At 50.9% G+C, this 24,282-nt stretch overlaps 7 protein-coding genes across 8 annotated transcripts; 3 read left to right on the top strand and 4 right to left on the bottom strand.

The window, feature by feature from the left end:
- The first annotated feature begins 111 nt into the window (after positions 1-111).
- On the top strand, positions 112-3,660 carry J3458_004167 (uncharacterized protein). Of its 2 annotated transcripts, XM_066118050.1 has the most exons (4): positions 112-234; positions 449-943; positions 1,005-2,167; positions 2,252-3,660. In XM_066118050.1, the coding sequence occupies exons 1-3, from the start codon at positions 203-205 to the stop codon at positions 2,074-2,076; spliced, it is 1,599 nt and encodes a 532-aa protein (XP_065976648.1). In that variant the 5' UTR covers positions 112-202; the 3' UTR covers positions 2,077-2,167; positions 2,252-3,660. The 2 variants fall into 2 exon arrangements, with proteins under 2 accessions (XP_065976648.1, XP_065976647.1); XM_066118049.1 differs by having other exon boundaries at positions 112-943; positions 1,005-3,660.
- Positions 2,788-5,850, bottom strand: J3458_004166 (uncharacterized protein; the record flags this gene model as incomplete). The annotated part of the gene is made up of 1 exon (XM_007816193.2): positions 2,788-5,850. Exon 1 carries the CDS (start codon positions 5,014-5,016, stop codon positions 2,788-2,790), a length of 2,229 nt encoding a protein of 742 aa, XP_007814384.2. The 5' UTR covers positions 5,017-5,850.
- Positions 5,851-6,309: 459 nt separating this feature from the next.
- J3458_004165 (uncharacterized protein) lies at positions 6,310-11,959 on the top strand. Its single transcript, XM_007816194.2, has 3 exons — positions 6,310-8,733; positions 8,802-8,993; positions 9,238-11,959. The coding sequence occupies exons 1-2, from the start codon at positions 6,616-6,618 to the stop codon at positions 8,913-8,915; spliced, it is 2,232 nt and encodes a 743-aa protein (XP_007814385.2). The 5' UTR covers positions 6,310-6,615; the 3' UTR covers positions 8,916-8,993; positions 9,238-11,959.
- Positions 9,238-11,959, bottom strand: J3458_004164 (uncharacterized protein). Its single transcript, XM_066118048.1, has one exon. It carries the CDS (start codon positions 11,498-11,500, stop codon positions 9,647-9,649), a length of 1,854 nt encoding a protein of 617 aa, XP_065976646.1. The 5' UTR covers positions 11,501-11,959; the 3' UTR covers positions 9,238-9,646.
- A 577-nt stretch (positions 11,960-12,536) lies between these two features.
- J3458_004163 (uncharacterized protein) lies at positions 12,537-14,541 on the top strand (the record flags this gene model as incomplete). Its single annotated transcript, XM_007816196.2, has 2 exons — positions 12,537-13,274; positions 13,378-14,541. The coding sequence occupies exons 1-2, from the start codon at positions 12,924-12,926 to the stop codon at positions 14,539-14,541; spliced, it is 1,515 nt and encodes a 504-aa protein (XP_007814387.1). The 5' UTR covers positions 12,537-12,923.
- J3458_004162 (uncharacterized protein) lies at positions 13,722-17,037 on the bottom strand. The gene is made up of 3 exons (XM_066118047.1): positions 16,821-17,037; positions 16,271-16,714; positions 13,722-16,193 (listed from the first exon to the last, which is right to left on the bottom strand). Exons 1-3 carry the CDS (start codon positions 16,923-16,925, stop codon positions 15,234-15,236), a joined length of 1,509 nt encoding a protein of 502 aa, XP_065976645.1. The 5' UTR covers positions 16,926-17,037; the 3' UTR covers positions 13,722-15,233.
- Positions 17,038-17,835: 798 nt separating this feature from the next.
- Positions 17,836-24,196, bottom strand: J3458_004161 (uncharacterized protein; the record flags this gene model as incomplete). Its single annotated transcript, XM_066118046.1, has 2 exons — positions 18,029-24,196; positions 17,836-17,954 (listed from the first exon to the last, which is right to left on the bottom strand). The coding sequence occupies exons 1-2, from the start codon at positions 23,961-23,963 to the stop codon at positions 17,836-17,838; spliced, it is 6,054 nt and encodes a 2,017-aa protein (XP_065976644.1). The 5' UTR covers positions 23,964-24,196.
- Positions 24,197-24,282: the final 86 nt, after the last annotated feature.

Below are 24,282 nucleotides of genomic sequence, written 5' to 3'. Positions count from 1 at the left end.
ACATGTACTGTGCGACCGTGACCATTCGTCTGATTTTGCACTGTGTAGCAACACTGTACCCGGAATCTGTCGAGAGATCCACCGGTGGACTTTTCTACTTGCAGCCTCTGGTGAGCAGAAAAGGTTCAGCTTTCCAAATTTCTGTTTCTGGTCGACCAAAGCGTGCCCGGGCAGAAGTGTGGCACTGCCCTTTTCCTTCAGTATGGATCGTGACCGGGATTCGCGAGGTCGCAGGTAAGAGTTTATCGTTTATTCCCACTGTTCACTTTATTTCATAGATACCCGAGTTGTTGGTCCGACTTCATCCCGTACCTCCAGGCTGCGTGAAATCTGAACGCATTCGCCCTCCAACAAATGAAAGATGCTGTTTCGTAGCCAGTTTTGCTAAATACTGGCCGGCTTCTCTCGTTTATGAAGTGCTCTGAACTTTACTGACTGGCCCATGCAGATATGATGATGGCGAGGTCGTCCGATATGGTGCAGGTGAATCTTGGAGACCAACCCCAAGAGGTGGTGGGCCAGGGGCAGATCGATCTCCTCGACGACCTAGAAGTCCTATCAGAGATAGACCACGGAGCCCACGCCCAAGAAGTCCTCGTCCGAGAAGTCCTATGATGTCCGGGTCCGACAGCTATGTGCCTGGGCGATACCAACCCCGGCGGCGCTCAAGAAGTGGCGATCGATTTCGACGCGATCGATCTCGTGATCGTGAAAGCCCCCTTCGGCGACGAGAACGCACGCGTTCTCCCATAAGACGATCCCCTCCGCCACGGCGCAGTCCCTCCAGAAGAGGATCCCCTATTCGAGACCACAGATACGATCGTCCTCGATCTCCACGTCGCGATTGGGACAGGGACAGAGATCACCTTCGTGATAGGGACCGAGATTGGGATAGGGATCGCATGCGTGATAGGGAGCGTGACTTTGACAGGCGCGATGAAAGGTTGGTGTCCTAAGGTATAATTTAGACTTGCTGGGAATTTAAAACTGATGAATCACTACAGAAGGAGATCACGCTCGCCTTTTGGCCGTGACAGGCGTGAAAGAAGCCCGCCGGTGAAGATGGCATCTTCAGGCGCCAGAGGAGGATCTTATCGACCGAGGTCGCGTTCACAAAGCCGCGTGGGTGAGAGATATCAGACCTATCGACGGGCTTCACCTGTTCGTGAATCGGGCATCTCATCAGCGATTACCTCTCAGCCTCCTTCGGAAAGGGCCTCTCCGCACCCGGGCTCCCTCAGGGCACGATCGCCATTACAGTCCCGGGAGCAATCCCCTCATCGCACCGTCGGCTCAGGCTCAGGCTCAGTCAGGGACACTCCTCGATCAGGCCCATGTGAACCCCCATCTGCATCTAGGTCACCACCGCGTGGTCCTGCTGCATTACGGGCACCACCGACAGGGCCTTCCGCAGGCCGGACCTTGTCCACTTCTGTGTCTTCTCCATTGCCCTCAAGCTCTAGGCACCCGCAAACCCCCGGAGCAGGGCCACATCGCTCAGATGCTCCCAGCCCAACCAACCCCCCCTCGGGTCCGCGAGCGTACGTAGCGCAACGGGGATATCCTTCTCGGCCTGGACGAGGCGGCTGGAGTCAAACACCTTCTCGACAGATGTCTGGCCCGTCCCCTTCACCAACCACGCCAGGCGGATCTACTAGCATCCCTACGGGGCCGAGAGGAGCACCCTCTGCAGGCTCATCTACACCCACTCAAGGCAGGCCATTCAACCCCCCTACAGGACCGGCGTCCCAACATGGCAACGGTCCGCGGCAGTCCCTTGCGCAGAGCTTACTGGCGACTATGCCTCCGCTCATTCCTGGCGGGAAGCTCGATCCAACAATGACGCCATTTATACTGGGTGTAACTCGTGAGCTTGAGCCCCACTACAGAAAGCTTCGTGATGAGGAGGAGAAGATGCGTGACGAACTTCGTGTCAAACAAGAACGCCTTCGGAAGTCACTTTACATGTGGGACAGGCTAGAACGGGAGTCTCGGGCCTGGGAGCTGAGAAGTGATCTGAGCGAGAAGAGCATGAAGAATCTTGCTGGAGAAGGCATGGGTGGTGCTGCCTTTTGATTGCCGGAAGTGTCTAAATCACACTTGGACTTTATTTTTATTTTTTTTTTCGCGACAAAAAATCTGTATACGTATCGCTTTCAACTCTTTGGTATTTTTGCTTCTCCCTTTCATCCCCTTTTCTTTTCTGTCGCATGGGGGCCAGGGGCATGTCGGGACTAATACTGGGTACAAGGGTAGCACTTGGCGTTCGGGTATTGGTAAGGAATATATCTTGCAGATTACTTTAGTGGTAGAGATACCCGCCTTTCACATAATGGAGTTGAGTGACGTTCACGTTCTCTGCACCTTGGACTATGCTAGTTGTTGTGCTGGGCGGAAGCTGGTGGGTTTTGTCAACAGCCTAGACGTGTAGCAGCGCTGCTGGCTATGAGGGTGCCAAGTAGTTACCGTTCAACAAACTAGACAGCATGGTGGTGGAAATTTTGCACGTTTGATTCTGATTCAATTATTTGAGTGCGGATTTTCGTTTCTTTTTGTATTGCGCCTATTAGGCTCCCCTCATTTGCTGTCCATTTTTCCTACCACTTTGGTATCAGCTTACATGACTACAAGAAATGTGATGCTGATACGGCCAATCTCAAGTTCATCAACTTAAACTCAAAGTCAGAATATTATACCGAATTTTATACCATCGTGCAATAATTGAATAAGAGCACATGGTTATACAGCGAATGAGTGAGAGCAGGTCATGGAGTTTGCAACGCATGTCTAGAAGACCACGACATGTTCATCATCCTCATAATCACCATCCCACTCCTCTTCCGAGTCCGACTCTTCAGACCCAAAGTCCTCCATGCTGTATTGTAACTCCCGTATCTTCTGATTGTCGAACAGAACATTGACGGTTGTGCATTTTCCATGCAAGAATTCCTCGCAAGGCCTGTCCTGGTCAAGCGACAGAACGTCGGTGCTTTTGTTACAGTCAATGGTATTGTTTTCGTCGTCATCCCCGTCCGAGGTATTGAACTCATCATCATCAGTGTCGGGCTCTTTGTAGGAAACATTTCCATGCTGATGGCGCGTAGATTTGCCGGACCGACTTCGAGCTTCGGAGACTTGACTGTTGGAGGCAATCCTGCTGCTGCGGCGAGAGGGCGATGTAGACTCCGGTAAACACATTTTTTTCACAGCCAGCGGCGCTTCATCCTCATCTGGATGTCGTAGAGTTGTGTGAAGATTCGGTGGCACAAAAGGTCGAAGGAAAACCCTTTCCATCTTGTCGCGCCACTCTCGGCGCATGGTCGCGCGTGCCTGCCAAGGAATGTCAAGCATTGTTTTAATTGCTAGGTATCGCAAATCTGGTAGCAAGGGTGCGCTGTTGATGATCGATTGAAAGAACATCTCCGCAGTGTCCACCGACCAATCTCGAATATGTTCAATATTGAGCACCCGGAGACTGGAAGGCCACTTCGGAATCTGAGATGGCAGCAACACTTGATCGTACATAGGATCAGCATCGTTTATACAGTCATGATGTCGATAATATGACAAGTTCATATGTAATTCTCTCAACTTGGGACACGTATCAGCCAAGTCCGTGAGGAACCCCAAATCAAGCGACTGGTTGTGCATTAGAGTCAGAGTTCTAAGCTCGCTTCCATGAGTGCGCAGGAACAAGGACAGATCTTCAGACCTGACCTCCCAGCAATTTATCAATTCAAAGTGGGCAAGATTCCTTGGTAAAAGAGGGAGCAGGCGATCATTGAGTACAGTTGAGGATTCAAAGACAAGATGTTTCAGCGAAGTCAGTGGTGCAATGGCCTGTGCCACAGCCTGTATCATAGCACCATCCTCGTAGTAAGCCTGTAGTTCTTTTTCTTCAGAGCCGGGCTTGATATGCAGGTGTTTCAGTGAGGGGACTTGGAAGTTGGTCAAGCTCAACCTAGTGAGCTGTGAGAATGGCACTGTCTTATGGAGACACGATATAGCCTCGATCGTCGGAACGTACCCTCCAAGAAATCTACCGCTCCACTCCCAGCTCTTCAGGGCAGTCGGGAATGGCTTGTCGCCAGCCAGAAGGGACTCAGTAGGAGCGGCGTCTAGGGCCCGGAAGATATCTTCTGGGTAGTGCCAACGTAGTGGCTTGTCTAACTCTCGGTAGGGTGGTTGATCCATAGGGGTGTAAATAATCAGCTCTTTAAGGCGGGTGAGTGGGCTGATTAACTGGAAGAGAAGCGATTGTGGAACAATCTGGACGTTAATGTGCAGGGCCTCGACCTTTACCCTATAGTTATACAGCGTCCCTGAAGAGGGACGATCAAGAAGGAGTGTTAGTCGTTTTGCCTTGGCGGTATTTTTGAATGTTGGGCAACGATAAATGGCAGTCAGGGCAGGTTCTGCGAATAATTTGCACGTGGTAGCGGCCTGTATTAGCCAACTATTTGAAAGTACTTCGGTAGATCCTTCTCTGGCTGCATATAGAAAAATATCCACCCAACATGCAAATGGGATTCGGGGGTCTCGCCAGTCCGGAACAAACGAAGCTGGGATATGGCTGTTAGTCGCAACGTCCTGTGCCAATAATTTGCGCCTCTTGGCAGTCGATGGCGGCCATGGGCGACTTCGTTTTCCCCGAGTTCTCGACTTGACAGGGCCAGCGCTAGATTTTGCTTGGGGTCGTTTTTTGACTACCTCATTGCTAGAGCTTGATCTGAGCTGTTTATTTCTTTCGCTTCGACCGGCCAATCGTAATGCCCGCTCTTCCGCCAGATTGTTCATGCTTGATTCGAGGCCGCTTTCTGGACCCGATCCGGCCGATTCGGACACAATGGTGGCTTGCGCGTCGGATGCGTCATCAGACTCAGATGAATCTTCTGCATAGTTGGGTCTCGGACGCATATGCGTACGGGAAGCAGCGATTCGTGACGAGCGATTGCCATTGCGCCGGTTGGGAGCTGGGTCGGGGCGCCTAGACCGTGAACTGCGAGTCAAGGCCATCTTCGCTGGACTTGTGGACTTGAGCCCCAGTGACGACGGTATATTGTATCGAGGGCGACGCTTCTCAGTGAGGATCTCAATTGGATAGTACGAATACCCAGACCGTTTGGCAATGAATATTTTAATCGATATTCAATCTTCAATCTTCCACACAGCTACTCCCAGTGTCTATCTGCGGCCGTCAAACTTCAGGAGTATGAGCTGGATGTTGCAAATGACATTGGTACGGAATCTTGAGCATCTTGATGGTCGGAAGGTAGGCTCTCGATGTTACCATCACACGGAACTGATACTGCAGCGCAAAAAGTTGGCGTCGAGGGAGGAAGCGACGGCAACATGTGCATGCCTTGAGGTTTGGTGGGGTATCAAGTTGAACTTCAGAGTGTCGCCAAGTTCCGGCAGCCTTGCATTCAGCGCATGCGGGAAGTGATGCGTGCAGGGGTTAGACCTCACGGTGTGTGAATGCATGCAATAACCGAGGCAATTCGACAAATAGGATTGTTATGTAAGCACAGCCCGACACTGAAGCTGAGCGACTGCTAGTCATGATAATACTCCGTATTTCCGTAGGATATTTTGCTTGAAGCTCAGGGATTGCCTGCCTCTAACGCAGCGAGGGGAGGGGTCTATTCACTCGTGATGTATGCATTGCTTGATGCGAAATGCCAACATCATCCAGGATGTTAGAATACTGTGCAACAGAGCTCTGTACGCGAGGCTCCCTGCGTCGGCAGCATCAAGGACGACGAAGGGCAGGAACAGATGGCGGGATGTACGGAGTACATATTGGCATACGGAGTACTGAGTATCGAGGTACTAAAGTGCGGAGCACAGAGTTCTTGTGTACCTGTCTTGGTCGGCATGGAGCACAAAGAGCGAAGTACCATTTAACTACTAGAAGTACCTACTTGCGCGGCCCCTGTTTCTGGTGACAGCACAACTCTCACAAGACGGGTCAAATTGTCACCACATGTGCATTTATTAGAAGTCTAATGCATCAAGTAAAAAATTCTGATCAGCTGTCTTGTGACAGTCACCAGAAAACCCCTTGGCGCGCTTAGGTACCTACCTAGAGGTACGGAGTACCTTATCAAGGTACCGCTATCACCCTGTGGAGAGGTCCACCACATGCATGTCCATTCACGTTTGCCCGCACTAAACCCTTCCTGGAGCCGTCATGGAAGCAGGTTCCCCTGCACCTCACGCGTCTCACTGCTCAATCGCATGCGCCATCACGTCCGACTGAGCCTCACTTCTCACATCGCCAGACACGATATCAGCTCGTTGACAACTGCTTCGTTTACACGGCTCGACATTAGGCGCACCATCGTCTCGCCCGTCACCTGCTCCTCACTTGAACCCCACACCGCGCCTTTGTCGGCAGCCCCTCTGCCTTTGGCAGCAGTATCCGCGTGTTTGACGCTCACACTGTAAACATCTTCAGGCAACGCACTTGACCAACAGTAACTTCCTGTCAACCCGCAGAAACAATGCATCATCCATCTTCATGCTCTTGAGGCAACTTGGCATACGTTATTCCCGCGGTTTACTTGCTGGCGTTTCCCTCCACCTCCGCCGTTCTATGAGTGGGCTTCAAACATGACGGCGCATAGCCCTTGCCAGCGGACAGCCCCCTTTCTTCATCGTACCTGGCTCAAGGGTGTTAGGGCGCTTCAAGAGTCATCAGTCATGGGAAACATAATATCTTCGCCCATGCATAAGTTGCCTCATGGCGAAAGTGATGACGGGCCGCCAGCAAAGCGCCGTCGCATCTCATCCCCCGACTCACTCGACCTTGATCATTTTGTCGCATCTCCGCGGTTGTCTGAGTCTGGTTCAACGCTACGCATTGAGGTCCTCAAGATTCTCCACAAGGACTCAAAAAAGGTCAAGAAATATCAAGGAACGCCTGTCCCTCATGATATTCTCACCACCAAGGCGAGATGCAAAGTCTCCATGTTTGACATGAGCTCGGGTCCGCCACAGATCCTGTATTGCCAGAGTCAACTGTGTGACCTGATCACATTCAAGAATCCAAACGGACCTTACCGCGTTGCCCGCGTTGACTTGCCAGTACCCTTCTTTATTCCGAGAGAGAGCATTCTAATTAATCGACCCGACGATGGCACTTTCGATCTGTCGGATTCGTACCAGCTGCTCATAGAGCTGGAGGCTGCCAATGCAGCCCATTGGCCACCCCTAGACGAACAAGACTTTGGCATACCCACACAATCTCTGTACCCGCCATGGGGGACAACTCGGCACTGGATCCTGTCTAGCAGATTCGACAGCGTCTTTGGGAGGATGAGGAACCCCTTGAGCCTCTCGGCAAGATACCCCTCGGACCAGTCTACTTACCAAACGAACTATGTCATGGACGTTGATCTTCGATGGACCGCTGGATTCAAGGCCTTGAGACGGCTCGAGAAAGGGTCCATGCCCTGTATTACGGCAATTCATCCCGACGTGGACATGTTCAGTGATAATGCAATGAGCCATCCTGGCGAGTACGGGACAAATGGTATTAATGATCATGCTGATGATGATGAATCACCGCAAGACCAAGATGATGAGCTTGCTGGTGATCAGACACCATCCCGTTCATTACGGGCTCGAGAAAAGAACAAGATATACAACCTAAAAGTACTCAGTGATCAAGCACTCGGAAGAGAGAAAAAGCACCGTGGGCGGAATTCTAACACTGGAATGAATGGGGAGGGCCGGGTGCAATACATATTGCCAAGTGATCAGCCAATATCCTTGGAATTCTATTGTTGTATAACTTGCGGCGCGTGTCATGACTCCATGGACCTACTTCAGCTGCACCTGCAGACATCTCATCCAACGTACAACTATGTGCTCGAAACTACAAGCCAGGGTCCGCTATTTCGAGTAGCCGCCCTCCGAGAGCCGACGACGCTTTCTCCTCGAAAAGCTCTTCAACTTGCGCGACCCGCAAACCCCTTCAGCATTCAAGCCCTCATATCTGGAGATCAGAATTGGGCTATGTCGCGGCTTGGACCTGACGGCGACGAAGTGTTCAAGTCCCCGACGAAGAGTTTTCTTGACCGAATTCAGTCTGGATCCCCTGTCGCAAAGTTGTCGAAGCCACCGCTACGCCGACCTGTCAAGGCGGCGAGCGTGAGCAAGGTTCTGGTTCCCAACATCCCACAACCTCTATTTCATCCCATAAGCAAAGCCAAGTTGAAGCCCGGGCAGGAGGTGCCTCAGAACACTCCCGATAACACATGGTTAATACAAAAGCACCGCGAAAGCATAGCGGACTTTTCTGATGTGACTGCGGCAGAGAAGGAATATATATGGGAGTGGGACGGCTATATTTTGCGGCAAAATATCACTTCGGCTGCGTACTTTCCCCGTGCTTGGCTGAACTTTGTCGAAGAGAAAGCGGGTTGGCTTGCTGGGGCGCAGCACCGAATGCTCGAGTTTGGAAAGCACTCAAGTGTCTTATTGGCACGAGATGTTCTAGATGATGAAGACATGCAGCAAGCGTTCAGATATATCAATGAGGCGAGAGCAAAATCTGCAAAGGGTCAAAGTCCGCATGGTGAGATGTTGGCTGCCGATGATCGGGCAAAAGACATGGCCAGCACCAAGCAATCTCCAAAAGTCTCTCAGATTCGCAAAGGCGCCAATGGTTGCACTATTTGCCAGCTTCCCGTTATTGGCCCTCGGCTCTTAGTATGCTCAAATACCGTAAGACCTCCTGGCATTTGATTTTGTCTATTTATATATGAATGATGAGCTGACACTGTCTTCTCTAGACATGTTTGAAACGATTATACCATGCCGATTGTATAAAGAGCGATGCAGTTATGTCAGTAACGAAACCAGGGTGGCTCTGCAATGTTTGCAGCAGAAGCAGAGGTTCGGACTAGAGGTTCGGACTTTATTCGTCAACAGCTAGCACAGTCTTTGCCAAGACCAAACCTCGTCTTAAAATTGAGGCGACTGGGGTATGTCGCTCAGATTTCAAAAAGAAGTCAAGATGATGAAATGTTGTGTATATTAGAGTGATGATGTCTGCAGCTTCTCATGGAGGTGCTGATATCCTCCACATCAATAGCAATCATCATGGGAAAAAAAAAATTTAAGCCCATTTAAATCCATCCTCCTTCTCTTTCTCCCTTTATTAGGGCGCGCCGTCAAAGTACGATGGTTGCCCACGTAAGGCACGTAAGGCCAAGTACCCTTTTGCAGGTTTGTTCGTGGAAGCTGGCCTTGGAATATGGCCACATTTGAGTGTCGTAGAGTGCCTGGGCGGTGGAGATTTGGCAAAGGAGAAAGGGGGTTTTCTTGATATATATACGTTGGCTACATGTCACTCCCTGAAACCCAGCAAGACCCCTTATACAACTTGAAAGAATACGCCCAAGAACCTCTCCAACGCCCCATCTGTAAATTGGAAAAAAAAAAAAAAAAAAGGTTCCTCGGCTTACCACAACCACCACCCACAATCAATGCAAAGTTGAGTGCTTTTACTCCCTTAAAATACACAGCGTCTTACGATACCGTGGGGCTTCAAATGACCCCATTCAGCTTTCCAGTCATAAAACAAAAAGAATCACTGTTGAAGCGCTTCAATCCGCTTGGCATAGCGGTGGCTTCATTAAAACCTATACCGGTTCTCCTTCTTCTTTTCCTGGCGCTCCTTTTCTGTGCGTTGTCGTTTGCGGCTCTCTTCGGCAATAAGATCAGTGAGGTCATCATCATGAGCCCACTTCGCTCCGATCCCTTCCTGTCTACGGGTCTCTTCAAACTGTTGCCTAAGTGCATCCCGATTGATGCCGTCATGCTGATTTAATGAATCAACGTCGAGGGCAACATCTACATCGCCGGGTTTCTTGCGCTTGCGAGAGTCATCTTCTGAGCCAAGGACCGGCATTCCAGCTCGCTGGCCGGCCTTGAGGTCATAGACGCGGTCACTACCAAAGAAGCCTTCTGCTCGCACCTGCCGTTCTGGCAGGACTGTATATGCCGATCTAGGAGCCGATGATTCCTCGGTATCGTAGCCTCGGCGCTCTTTTCGCAGGTCCATTTCGCCTGCTACGGAGGTCTCCACGCCAGGGCCGTATTCGTTCAAGTTGGTGGAATAACCGCTGGGAGTCTCCAAGCCACTAGGAGTCTCCAGGCCTCCAGCATCAGCATCCTCCTCCTGCTCGGACTCTTCTTCGGATTCCTCCTCTTCCGACTCCTCTTCCCGCGGTTGCAGCTCGCCCCAAAGCGTCCGTTCGACGGCTTCGCCTATCTGTAATTGAGCTTGTGTTGCTTGTGGTTGAGCTCCGTTTTGGGCGAGGCCGAACACATCACCGCCATACAATGGTCGGTTAGTCTCATCAACGGGGGGCTTACCCCATCCGCCAGGGTGGAAGCCCCATGAGCCGCCAGGAGGTGGAGGGGCGTTCAGGCCTGGAATCTTGAGCGTTGGATACGATGGGGGAGGCCCATAGCGTTGCTGGTTGATCAACCAGGGGGGAGGAGCCCCAGCCGGCATCCCAAGGGCTTCCTTGGTAGCATCGGTTAAGTCACCAGGTCGAAAGTGTTGGTAGTCGACTTCTGCCTCCTTGCCCTCATAGTATACTTCGCCGAACCGAGTAAGCTCCGGTTTTGTTTGGAAGCGGAAGAAAGCATCGTAGAGCTTCTGGTAATCGATATCTAGCCTGCCCATCTTCGGCGCGACTCGTTCCCTCTGCTTCTGCTTCAAGGTCTGCTCGGCTTGTTTCTCGAGCACAGCATCTCGCATCTCAGTGATTCCAGTGTCGGAGATGAATTGAGGTAGTCGAAAGGGCGGCTTTTCAATGCCCCTCTTGGATGATAGATATTCTCGTTTGAGCGACCAGTGGGTTGGGACTGGTACCACATTTCGCTGAGCTTTGATCTGAACCAAGACTCGCGGGTCAGACGAAGACACGTCATGCCACTCGACAACTTCTGGGATGGACACCAGCGCCTTCAGTTCAGCCACTGAAAGCTTGTTGAGTTCCTTTCGTTTCTTCTTCGATAGCTTGGGCTTCTCATCTTCCTCTTCCTCGTCAGGGATACCATCATCATCTCCAAGAAAAACCGTGCCTTGGTTGCCAGCATTCGCCTCCTTGGCCACCTCATCCTCCCCCAATGAGGCGCCAAACTTGGTAAATATGTCTTTGTACACAGAAAAAGCGGGGTCCTCGTCGAGAGAATCGTCAAGGACAGGTGCATCTATGGTGACGGGAGGTTCGGCGGTGTGGTTGTTAATTTCATCCTTGTTGGCATCGGCTACATCTTCTGCTTGATCTTTCTTTTGGTCTTTTTCTTGGCGAGATTCGCCTGTAGACTGTGCAAATGTCAGTTTCACTCTCCAGACACGGCCTGTATTAGCAACCAGCTTCAGCTGGTTTTGTCGCACCTCGGGTTTCTGGGCCTTCTTCTGCTCCTTCTTCTTGGCCCTCCGCATTTGGTTCTTGGTCATTTTTGTGGCCGCCATGATGAAGGGGGAGTTTGCGACGACAGGCCGCCTTGCTGGTTGGAAAAAGTCGGGGAACTCGATGTTCGGGTCAAAAGTTGGAAGACGGCGTAGAGACCCGTGACAGCGATAATGTACTGCTTCGGGTCCCTTCCCATTCCGCAAAGAGACAGCGACCAGTCAGGATAAGGTCAGCCGAAAGCGTGACCGAGGTTGGAAATCGACTCGAGATCTGGCGACCAGGGGTTTAGAAGGTTGTGGACGTCGTGGAGTGTAGGGATGTTGGCCAAAAGTGAAGCGCGACAAGACAAGAAAAAGAGTCGAGATGCCAAAGACAAGCGCGCCCAGTCATAGGAGAGGTATGCAAATGCGCAGACCAGTTGTCGTGCAGGCAGAGAGATGAATGTCTATATATGTATGCCGCGCTCTCTAGAGGGGGGTTGGGTTGAATGATTCATAAGAAGAGCTGGGCGTTTGCAGGATGTTCCAGCCGCGATAAATCTTATCGTGCAGACGCACCGACTCGGCAGATTGCCGGGTAATGACGCCCCAAGTGGCAGCCAAGGAGAAGCTGGCAAGGCGTCAACTGGCCCTGCATTGCCTGCAAAGAATCCCAGCTGTCCCCAAGACCAGTTGACCCCACCAGTGCACTGGAGCCTGTAGCTGGGCACATGCACACAGGGGGCCGCAGACAGCACCAGACTCGCCTCAAGTCCATTCGCCAGTGCCAGTCAGTCCCCGTGCCATCAGACACGGTTGTTGACACACTCTGCCAGCCGCCCCCAGCCATTATCTACTAGGTACCTACTTAAGTACCTAGGTACCTCTGGTACAGTTGGTCCTAGGCAATCAGTCATGCATGCACCAAGTACTCCGTACATAAGTGCTAGCCTGAGTGCTACTTTAAGTTTGATGTCTGAAGGGTCGGCAGATGGCACTCACGCAATCAACCAACCAATTGTTGGCCTCTCTTTTCTTTCTTGTCCCCTTCTTCAGCCTTTGCTCTCCGTCACTCTGTAGCCGCTTCTGGCTTCCCATCTTCTGTCCCGTAAAATCCGCTCAGCATGGACTTGTTGCAGTAATTTTGCTACTGGCATCCTCGTGTCCATTCGTGGTCTTCCTGTCATTCGTTTAACCCGTCGGCTGTTGGTGTTCTGAAGCTGCAATAAGCGTGCCCCTGTCCGCTTTGCCTGTCAGAGGCGTCCAGTTGAGCCTTGAGCTTACGTCGACATCTCCATGCCAAGAGTCCCGATCCGCTTCGCATGATCGCGTCCCGTCTTGTCCCATTGTCGCATCTCATCCCCCGGTCCGGCTTGAACACGACCCAATCTGCGACCGACCCGGTATTCAGACTCGCGATACGGCACTGAGGAAATTCTGCATCTCGGGGCCTGCACCTGGGTCCTTTTCTTTTGCAGCCCGCGGTCCGCAGCTGTCTGCTAGCATGGAAAAGTTCCCGGACCATGTAGATGCGCCTCGTTTCCACAATGGCATTTCTCGCTCTCCCAGTCCTCTGAAGCCTGCCTCTGGCTACGGCCTCCCCAATGGCGCCATTTCACATTCAGATCGTCGACCAACCCCCGCCGTACGGAAGGAGAATGGTCACACACAAACAGCTGTTAATGGCCACGGTCAGAATCTCTCGCCCTGGTCTGACGCCTCAAAACGAGGACACGGCCGTCAAAAGAGTTTGAGCGACGCCATTCGAACTATTCGTACCAGAAAAGGAAGCGTGAGCCAGAATGCGCATGAGATAGCCGATGCCCTTCGGGCTCCCGTGTCTCCAAAGCTCGTCGTACGTTGCACCACCTTAATCATCTACATCTTTTTGCAATTGAGCGCCTGCGTCTTGTGTACAGCTTCTTCGTACAATTGCTAACTTGGGCCATTTGTGACAGATTCTTTGTCTCATGTGGTATACATCGTCCGCCCTAACCAACACCTCTTCCAAATCCATCCTCAACGCCTTCGACAAGCCCGCGACCTTGACATTAGTCCAGTTTGCCTTTGTGTCTTCCCTCTGCGTCTTGCTCGCATGGCTCGCCACCTTATTCCCAATCCTTCGCGAGAAGGTGTCCGCTCTTCGACATCCCATCCGCCAGCCCTCGAGAGACGTACTCGTGGCCACACTGCCGCTCGCAGCGTTCCAGATTGGTGGTCACCTTTTGAGTTCAACCGCAACTGCCAAAATTCCCGTCTCCCTCGTTCACACCATCAAAGGGCTGTCTCCCTTGTTTACCGTGCTGGCTTATAGAATCTTTTACGACATTCGATACCCCCAGGCAACGTATTGGTCCTTGATTCCCCTGACGGTCGGGGTCATGCTTGCCTGTTCCGGAAAACATAGCTATGGAGGGCAAATGCTTGGCGTTGTCCAAGCGCTTTTAGCGACCCTCATTTTTGTTACGCAAAATATCGTTTCCAAGAAGATTTTCAACGAGGCTGCCAAGGCCGAGGCAGAAGGCCCCAGAGGTCAATCCAAAAAGTTGGACAAGCTGAACTTGCTATGCTATTCATCCGGCATGGCATTTGTTGTGACGATGCCAATTTGGTTCTGGAGCGAGGGCATCACTTTGCTAAAGGACTTTCTGCACGATGGCTCGCTTGATTTGAGTGATAAGAACGATGCCATGGATCATGGTCGTCTGACCCTTGAATTCATCTTTAACGGCATCTTCCATTTTGCTCAGAATATTCTGGCTTTTATATTGCTTTCCATGGTTTCACCTGTCACATACTCTGTGGCCAGTCTGATTAAGCGGGTCTTCGTCATTGTCATGGCCATTCTGTGGTTTCGAAGTCCAACAACACCCATCCAGGCAGTGGGTATTGCCTTGACTTTCGTCGGATTGTATCTCTACGATCGTACCAGCGAGAGTAACAAGGCTGACCGAAAAGCACGCCTAATGACTGAGTCCCGGACCGGGTCCCCCTTGCTCCCATTGGAAGAGCGGCCTGGCAGGCCAGCAAGTGGGATGAATGGCGTGACAACCCGGCCATGTGACCGCGGCTATTTGAGTTCCTTCTCGGGAGGAAACAGCTCAAAAAGGTCTATCGAGTAATGCTTTTCTCCGTCAGAAGAGGCTAGGCAGGGCCTTGCCCTTGAGCACAACGTGCATAGATGAATATGACTTCGAGAGTCTGGACATGGTAGCAAAAGCCCTCATCCTGGTCATGTTCAAAAAAGCAAAAATGGAGATTATGTTCTGTTCTCATATTTGGAATCCATCTTTGGTCTATATTTGGTTTCTTGCTGGATGAAGTTGGAACCTGGTGATTTCGGTCGCGCGTATGCGCTATTTCGACTATGACGAAGACGGATCTTGACGCATCAGAAAGTATGCTGCGACTTTTGGCGTTGGGAATTTTGTATAGGATCGAAACTTGCTCACTCCCATTTTGCTGCGTGAGACGACTTATTTTGGTTGTCCTGCTCGCGTGTAACCCGATTGGCATTGACTGCACGGCCACAAACTCATGATGTGTAGCACGTCTTGGTATTTATTTCTCTTCATCTTATAGCAAATGGGCAGGGTACCGGCTGCACGGGATAAATTATTTCCTCGGGGGATCGCATGTGCACATTGGTTTTTTTCGTAGACGTGTTCCAACACAAAAGGCCACATGGGCTTGTAAATTTCTATCACTTTGCATCATCATCATCCTTGGTTAAACCTGGTCATGTGCAAGGCCTGCCTCATATGAATAGGCCCAAATAAAAATACACTCCATGATGGAGGGATAACGCGTGCTTCTATTCAATGAGCCATTCCTCCACCTCGACGCCGATACTTCTCCCAATGCCCCTAATAGATTCCCAACCAACGTTTATTCTCCATTTTCCAGATCTATCCATCATGTCTCCCGCGCCGACTTTGACCAATAGTCGGAGGCTAGCTAGTGTAGCAATAGCCATTCCAATGTCACCATCCAAGCCGGTAGTTCCAACAGAACTCCCATCAGGGGACCATTCGCTTCGAACCGCCTCGAATATTGCCATCATGCGTTCCAGAACAAAAGCATGCGCGCCGAGCAGTTTCCGCGCGATTCTTCGGCGTTTTGTGCGGGGTGTCCCACGATTGGCGACAAAGCCGCCGCCACGACGCCGTTTGCGGCCATGGTAATAGGTTGAGAATAGCGTCAAATCGTGTCGCGTAGCGTTGTGCGAGGCGAGATATGCGGCTAAGAGGATAAGACGTGCTGCAATGGGCAGCAAAGCGGTCAGATAGGAAGCCGAAGTGGTGGCGCTCCCAAGAGACCTCGAAGAAGCTGCGGTAGGCATTGTTGTTGCAGTCGTTGTAGCTGGCGACGGTTCAGGGCGGACTGAGACGATTCCTGGGTTCAGAAGGGATTCATCTTGGAAATGGACTCGTGCTGCTACCAGCAGTTTGGAGAATTCTTTTGGTGAGTAGGTGCCAGCAACTACAGGCGCGATAAACCGCGGCCATAGAGCCTGGCAGCTATGGCGAAATGATGGCAGGCTGCGAGAGGCAGACCGTACAAACGCATCGTGAACAGCGGCACAAAACCGAGTCCAAAGGTCTGTCGTCTCGGGTTGCGTCGCGCCGGATATCGCAGGCGGCGGAGAGAGAGAAAGAATACGAACAAACTCGGGTTTCGTGTACGGAGGGAAGTGAAGGTACACGGCGGCGGTTGTTCGGAGAAAGCCTGCGGGCGGTGCCGTGACGATGAAGACGGTGGTGAGGCAGGGGATCTGGCACGGGTTTATGTTTATGTTAGTACCATGAAATGACATGTATGGAAATTGCGGACTTCTTGAGGCATGCTCACAACCTCTGACAGACGAGCCAAGGCTGGTATCAATGTCGGTGGCGCATCCCTTTGCCTATCCACCTCATCCAGCACCAGGACAAACCTCCATGTGGGATCTCTGGCTGGCTCTTCCAGCATCGTGCTCACGGTTACAGACAGCTGCGCCATTGTCTCGCAGCGCCTCCGTCTTCCAAGTGCTGTGGTGGACGTCGAAGAAGACGTCTCGCCTGGTTCCCCATCCAATTTCAACGCATCTGCGACCGATCCCACGATAGTCTCGAATAAGTGTCTGGCCGTGATGCACTGTGCGGCGTTTATGACAGCATACTTGAGTCCCCCGCTGCGTGTTTCGGCACAAGGCTGCGTGTCAGCTAGATGCACGAGCAGTCGCCTCGTGATGCTTGATTTACCCGTGGCTTCGGTGCCATGGAGGACAAGATTGCGACAAGGTGCGGCAGTGGGCTGAGAAAGCAAAAATCAGTTAGTCTTTCGGTCAACAGCCCAGAAGGCATGCCACCCGGTCCAGAGAAGGCGGAGCAAGCAAGGTGCCTCATCTCGTGCAACTCACATAAACGAGCGTCGCAAGCAATCGGATCTGATGCCCTCGGCCAGGAAAGCTCTCCAGCAGCGGTGACAGGACCTCCTCCTCGGGCAACCCGAAAAGGGAGCCCATCTTTTTAAATTTCGACCGTCTTTAAGGATAATGAGCAAACAGATTGACTTGGGACTTTATAATTACACGTCGAGAGTGACCGGGGCTGTAATGATGTCCTGGAACAGTCGTTCGCCGTCAGCTGGTGAAGTTCAACTGAATGGAGCTAAGAACGGACCAGGCGCGTCGGACAGGTAGGGACCCGCGTTCTATGGGGCAAACGACGTCAGTGTCGAGCCAAACCACCCATTTCCTACATCTATCCTTATCAATTGGCATTTAAAGTCAGCATCCCCTCGTCCACGTCATTGTTTTATTTTGTGGTTATTGTCCTTGGCGCTCTGGCCGAAGTGTCTGGCTTCTTAAAATCTCCCTCGGATGTGACAGTCGCCTCGCCGTATTATGGCCATGACGGGCTTGGGCTTCAGTCTGGAGACACATTCACACAATTAAACGTAGCTCAAGAAGACATCTTTTTCTCAATTTCGCCCTGTTTCCAAACTCAAATGACCTCAGCGCCATGCCATGCTAATGCTTTCAAAATATAATGCTTCCTGAATGCTCCTCTAGACATGATAGACCTTTTGCCTTGCGCCACCACCAACTCCACTCCCGTATCCCATCGTTCAATTCGTTAATGAGGCTTCCTGTTTTCCATCTGGTATATGCTACCGAGGGCGCCAAGGCTGGACCTTTCTTCGGGCCAGGCATATGTATCGCAATCTTGTCTTCCGTAACTTTCCAGTTCTTCCTCACGTCTTGGACGATGTTTTCTGCAAAGTTCACCACGTCCGAACCAAGTTCGTTGGCTTCGTAACGAGCTCTCGTTGTGCCCATTGGAAGACTTTCGGATTGCGCCATCTCGCTACTCAATTCTTCTCCATTTGAACTCTGCAGACGAACGCGGCACTTCGAAACAACCACCCAAAAATCACACAACAAATTCCACAACGTCGTCCAGAGCGGCGATTGCGAGCCGGACATTGAGAGAACGTGAATGGACGGCCAAAGCAAATTTCCAAGGCCAATCACCTGATTCACTAGATGAATCTGAGACCCAGTCAGGGACCGTCCGCCATTGAACAACCCGTTTATTCCATTCAGCATAGCTTGCAGCAACGTACAAATTGCCGGCACATCATCAGCTGAGAGCTCCAGTGATATGGTCTTGCCACTTAAGCAAAGTGCAAAAGCCTCCACGTATATGTCAAACAATGGAAAGGCATCGTTCTCTTCAAAGGAGGCATGAATTATGGAGGGCAGCAATTTCGACACGACGAAAGTCTTGACGCCGGTGTTGGACATGCCCTTACCCAGCATGTGAACTTCGTCTGTGAATTTGTCGTTAAAAATCGAGAATTTCGCATTGTTGAAGAGGAGGTGGAAGAGCGACTGGCCAATACGAGCGTCGCCATCCTGCAGCCGCAAGCCGTACGACTTGAGGTTCGCGACTTTGAGCTGAGGATCTTCCGCAGACGGTGAGTATTCTTTGCTTATTTGACAAAAGTAATTGTCCACAGCGCATATATCAGACCCATACGTCTTGACAAGAGAAATAACGCCTTGAATGAAGACAACATAGCTATCGTGCTCATTCGACGTCTGCATCCCATTCTTGAGGTCGTCTTTAATTTGGTCCATCATCAACTTAAGCGCCGATGAATAATCCGTCGTCATTGCAGCGCGAAGGGTTGGCCCAGCATCCCGAACAGATTTGCGCATCGATGAAATTGCATACTCCAATAGGTCTCTGTTGGTATTGTAATCAGGCGGTATAGAAATGTCCAACACAGCCTCAGGTACGAACAATTTTCCACGGCGACGAAGCTCTTTGCCTAGTTCAATCTCATATTTCAAAGACGTGCGAGGCTTGGCCAGAGAGGAAACCCAAATCTCACAAAGACTAAAGCCAGCGTCGTCGAAATCATCAATACCGTATCGTAGCAGAGTTGAGATAAACAAGACCATATATCGCCGTTGACGCAAATCCAACTTGAACGGCGATTCAGAGAATAATCGATAGTTGCCTTTGAAAGCCCCAGAAAGCCTCATCAGACCGCCATTGATGAATCTCATGCTCATTCGTGCAGCAAGGATGACGATCTGCTCGGTACATTCCACTTGTGCTTGTTTAACAAGGTGGGAATCTTGTTCGTTCAGAGGAGTTGCAAGAACACGCCTCGCCATGCCGAAAAATGTCTTGGATAAATGCTGGTCTAAAAGTAGGAGCGCATCGTCCGCCACGTCGGCGTTGGGAATGTGGCTCTCGCTCTGCTGACTCTCTTCAATCGCCTTGAAATCGTCGATTTTGGACAGCATTATTTCAAGTGTTGCCAGAGGCACTCTGAGGAGCCTCCAAGCAAGGTCAGGAGGAGCCACTGAGAATTGTGTAAATACGGTGCGTAGCTGTGGTATATTCCAAGAGAAAGTCGCTGTCGGAAGATCTGGGGCATGTCGGATGACGTCCAATGATGCTGTCAACGATGAGTATATAACGTCAATCAACGCGGCCTTGTTGACAGAAACTGTGGCATTGATCATCTCATCAGTGATCGAGTGGCTAAGTTCCTTTCCAAGAGTTGAGAGCTGTAGTGCAACTTCAGACGCTACTGAGTTGTGCTGTTTAAGTACCTGTTCAAAAAACGAATTTCGCCAGGCGTGGAAAGGTCTCCATGATACTCTGGCTTCCCCTGAGCTAATGACAAACCGTGCAAGCTGAGTCCACGCACGTAGGTTGATCAGACATGCTTCTTTGTGGGAATCAGTCGGGTCTACAAGGTTCTGAATGAGAACTGGAGACGGGCGACATTCAGCAGGAGCAGCCCAAAACAATGTACATAGCAAGTCGTGATGATTTCTCAGCGCTGCCAGGTCGCGCGCATGCACATTTTCGTCCTTGCGATGCTGTCGGTTGTGATTCGGGACAATTCTTGTCACAAGATTGCTGATGTCCTTGATGGAGCCAGCAGCTCTGAGCTTTCTTATTGCAACTGCTACAAGTTTTAGAAAAACATGGAAGCAACGGTCTTCAGGTTCGATAGCTAGGTCCGGTCGGCCACCTAGATTCTCAAGAAACCGCGGAGACTTGAATACTTCTTCGTTTCGAAGATGCGCCAATTGCTGTGAGCCGAAAAAATCGAATATCAAGCCAACTATACTGACACACTTCTTCCAACCCCATTCTTGAACAAGGTAGTGGCACCGTCCAACGAGTGCTCGACAATAATAGTTGAAGCTGGCAGCCTGTCGTGGGTTGCGTTCGTACAGTTGGAAAACTTGCCTAAGAAGCTTCTGCGGAATTGTCCAGCCGTCACTCGGCACGGTGTGTCGCTGGCCAGCAACGAGTACGCCAGTATTGCTAAATTCCACAAGGGGAAGAAGCGTAAACACATTCTCCCAGATACGTTCGTGGTCTTGAGCATTACTGCTAGACAAGTCCTGCTTTGGGGCGATTCGGCATTGAGCCACGTCCCAGAAAGACGCTCTTGGAATTTGCGCCAGATCGATGACTTTCATGACCATCACCCAAGAATGAATGATGGGGTAGTCGTTTCGAATTCCACTTTCTCTAAAGTGCCTATTGTGGAGCTCTGTGTAGGACTTCTGCAGGCTCCCAATGCCTAACTCAGTGAGGATGCTGATCGCAGTTACGGCAAGATTCTGAAGACACATCTCAACTGAAAACTTCTCAGTTATCAACAATGGGTCCTGGTTGCAACATCTTAATATGAGGAACGCCATTAGCATCAGTCTATCATAGATCTGCAAAACATGACCAATGCTCTGAGTGGTGTAGCGGGCAGTTCTGAGCATTGAGTCGGTGCGATTATTGAGGTTATCCAGACATTCACGAACTCGCGAGATGAATGACAATCTTTGGCTTTGGTCGAAGAAACCAAAAGAGTTCTTGATATAGCCTAAAACGAACGAGGCGGCCAGAACAGGAGTCACTTCACTGGATGACGGAGCAGGCTTTCCAGCCAGCTGGGCCTCGGTACCCTCTGCGATATAATCCAGCACCACGCCTAGCTCTGAGGAAGTCTGATCATTCCAAGCGCCCCATCTAAACAAATGGTCATTAAGCGATATGGACATACAAGGTTGTGTTTCCGACGCGTGCATCGAGAAGGCAGCCTTGGCGCAAGACTCTAGCTCGCCGCTTCCGATAAGAGTAGATTCGTGAAAGAAGACATCAGTATGAAGTGGAAATATTTCGAAATGATGAGTGTAATGTGTACCATAGGGCCCCAAGCCGACAAGCTTGGCTTGAGCAGGCTCTCCGCCAGCTATACTTGGTTCTGCGGAATACGTTGCAGGGACTGGGTCCTTTGCGTGGCTATATTGAGGCGCATCGATGTCGATACGCCGAGGAGCTGCCTTTTTGCGATTTCGCGATCCGCCCAATATTTTCTTGGCCTTATCTGCTTGTTTTTTTGATACACCTTGCATAGATATTCCGAAACTCCGGGTACTCCCTGGTACAGATGACGACTCGCTCCTTGGCTTTCTCACTGCAGAATGACCGCTTTGATACAGGCGATCTAGAAATCGCTTCCGAGTGTTGAATTCAAATTTGGTCATTTGAACAATTTCATCCGTCTCCAATTGAGCTGGACGAATTGAACTGGGGGAAGGTGTCTTTTTTACGGCAGTAATCTTCCGGGCACTCTTCAGGTGTTGTCGCTGAGTATGAGCCTGTGCTGGAAGATACCTAACTGATCCTCCATTACTCACATGCTTGACGAGCTTCCTTGATACACCAGGCCTGGGCTGCGCTCTGGTTAAATTATTGTACTCCAGGTTCCCGGAAGTTTCCGCCAGTACAACACGACCTCGCTTCTTTTGGGGTGACTTTGTTGCTGCAGTGACTGAATCTCGTTGTTTGATGGAGCCTGATTGCCAATCAATCAATACTGAAGCCACATCAAGCTGATCTTGTCGAGTGGCAAGCTGTATGGTTTTCCTATGTGGGCTTGAACGACCTTGAAGCCGTCTGGTCCGTGCAGTCCGTGCAGCAATCTTCAAAAATTGTGGTGCATCAGGTTGGATTGTGTCCAGAATACTAAGCTTCGGCGGCGACGTCCTAGCCGGTTTTCCGGCAAGCTTTCGGGAAAGCTGGATACTTTTACGTTTCCGTAAATCTTGCTTCTGAGATTGCTCAGACAGCGAGGAACCCAGCCTACCCGGCGTTGGAGATTCATGCAAGTGTGCCTTGATCCCGACTTGCCTCAAGCTTCCATAGGATTGCTTCGTGATTTGATCTTTTCTTTTCGGTCGTTTCTTGGCACCTTGATCCAAACTATCGGTCAGCTTAAGCTGACGCTTCCGCGACGGTCTTGAGAGCATGAGATCGATCCCGTTGTCCTCTACAACTGAGCTATCTCCATCGTCCTCAGGATTTGTGGCTGGTTCCCGAATTCGCGACTCAGGGTGATCAATATCCAATTGAGCTCGGTTGTCACATTTACTCCCATTGACATCTAACGTGCTTGGCACCTCTTCCTCATCCAATGCGTCGTAGAGAACTGGAAGGGAAGGTGTCCCATTTGTGGCATGTCGCGATTGTGCGACCCCTCGCTGGTATTCGGTCTCAGGAGATCGTAGGCGACGAGTCCGGCGACTAAGAGAATTCTTTGCGTTTTCCCGACCTGCTTGTCGGTCGAGCCGCAGCCATGAGGCAGGAAGAACACCTCGTATGCGACGGCTCATTGTTGTTACAGTCTCATTTTCAGTATCAGAACCATCAGAATCGGGAGACGTAGAATTGCTACTTTCAGGAGCGATATCATCGTCCAAGTCTCCACAACTTGAGGCAATACAGGTAGCGCGGTTAGTGGCGCCCATTACGCTTCCAGATATGCTCGCTGCAGACAAGGTCGGTGATCTATCACAGACTTGAGGATTCGGGATTCCGTCGGAACCGGTCTGCAAAAGTGGCGGGACACGTAACGAGGGCGAGAACTGTATAAATGGAGATTTTACTTCCGATACCACTTGAACAGAGTCACCATCGACGGGGTCACTCTCTATGATATTTCTTCTCATCCTTTTGCGAATCGATGATGTGAATGGGGTTGCGTCTCGTTTGTTTGCCTTTGCTGAAGCGAGTTTCGGAGTTTTTTTCAGCAGTTCCTCTATAGCAGGTAGGTCTTCATCTACAACACTTGTGTTGTCTGTGTCTCCATGAGAGCTGACTGGGCTGCTAACTCCGATACGTCTGCCTGTTGGTGACTGCTGTAGGGGTGTTGACGATGGCAAAAGCAAAGCGTCAAGGTCTCCGGGGAGCCCGATTTCATCCGTAGACAAGTCGTCCAGAGTGTCTGGTTCGCATGACTCCTGACTGCCCTCCTGGAAGTCATCCTCTTGTAATCCTCCTGGTTGAGCATCCCGTTTCCTTCGCTCATTCTCGATGGCCATGCGCAAAGGCTTTACGCCGTGCAACTTCAAAAAACTGCTATACTGAGCATTTTCGAGTAGATACGGATGCTCTTGGATGGGTTTCCGAGGACGTAACGATCGTTCGTATCGAACTGCTATTCGCTGAGCTTCAGAGATCCCAGCGGTCCCGACTGTTTGGCTCTGTCCGTCAGTTTCGCGGGAGAACGAATGATTATCAAGAGGGAGTTCCGGGGACGACGGCAGATCTTGAGCCACTGCAGAACTGCAATGGCTCTCTGTCTGCGAAGCTCCCGATGGGTTCGCGTCTCCATGTTCCGGTTTTTCCGCATGTTGTTGGGTGTCGTCTCCAAAAAAAATATCCTCAACCCCTGGCAGCCCATCTTCACTAAGCGCAGATGACAACGGCGATGAGGCTACGAGGTCAAGCACCTGTTCTTCATCCAAAATCGATAGTGCGGGAATTTGCGGGTTTGTAACGATGTTATCATTATTGCCATTGTTCGGTGAGTCTGGAAAGTCCCAGATGCCAGGATCTGGATCGTATACGGGTACGGCGTCGGGGGCGGTAGTAGCAATCGGCCGCGAGTCCAAAGGCTGACTATAGCAGCCCTCATCATCCTCTGAATCCGGGATCTCACCCAATTCTCTCCAGTTGGTCATGGCGTCCACTCGTCATTGTCTCCACGGCACGAGAATCCAGAGTTGAGCCCGAGCATAGCAAGGCAGCAGCATGTCAAAATGAAAGGTATGAAAAATTCACCCGCACCACAAATGATATCCCTAAGCAGGCATGATTTTTTGCATGGTGTTGTACTGTTTCGATGCGACGGACTGGACTGGCAGGACCTTGTACATAAGTCGAAAAGATAATCCTGTATGATGTCCCTATTTTCTCGAACTGGAGCCGGTGGTCAAGTTAACGCGCTTAGCAATCGCGAGACGCGTCGAACCATTCAATACTCACGCGGCAATTTAGTGG

Source organism: Metarhizium acridum (assembly GCF_019434415.1).
Source record: "Metarhizium acridum strain ARSEF 324 chromosome Unknown scaffold_29, whole genome shotgun sequence".
Lineage (NCBI taxonomy): Eukaryota > Fungi > Ascomycota > Sordariomycetes > Hypocreales > Clavicipitaceae > Metarhizium > Metarhizium acridum.
Note: the sequence above shows the minus strand (reverse complement) of the source record. Positions and strands in the feature narration are given on the sequence as shown.

Excerpts from the sequence above, each read along its gene's own strand:
- J3458_004165 (XM_007816194.2), top strand. The coding sequence starts at position 6,616 with ATGACGGCGCATAGCCCTTGCCAGCGGACAGCCCCCTTTCTTCATCGT. Across the intron at positions 8,734-8,801 it reads TCTTAGTATGCTCAAATACC|ACATGTTTGAAACGATTATA; the intron begins GTAAGACCTCCT and ends TGTCTTCTCTAG.
- J3458_004164 (XM_066118048.1), bottom strand. The coding sequence starts at position 11,500 with ATGGCGGCCACAAAAATGACCAAGAACCAAATGCGGAGGGCCAAGAAG.
- J3458_004162 (XM_066118047.1), bottom strand. The coding sequence starts at position 16,925 with ATGGGCTCCCTTTTCGGGTTGCCCGAGGAGGAGGTCCTGTCACCGCTG. Across the intron at positions 16,715-16,820 it reads TGCTTGCGACGCTCGTTTAT|CCCACTGCCGCACCTTGTCG; the intron begins GTGAGTTGCACG and ends TTGCTTTCTCAG. Across the intron at positions 16,194-16,270 it reads TGGCTCGTCTGTCAGAGGTT|ATCCCCTGCCTCACCACCGT; the intron begins GTGAGCATGCCT and ends AACCCGTGCCAG.
- J3458_004167 (XM_066118050.1), top strand. The coding sequence starts at position 203 with ATGGATCGTGACCGGGATTCGCGAGGTCGCAG. Across the intron at positions 235-448 it reads CGGGATTCGCGAGGTCGCAG|ATATGATGATGGCGAGGTCG; the intron begins GTAAGAGTTTAT and ends TGGCCCATGCAG. Across the intron at positions 944-1,004 it reads TTTGACAGGCGCGATGAAAG|AAGGAGATCACGCTCGCCTT; the intron begins GTTGGTGTCCTA and ends GAATCACTACAG.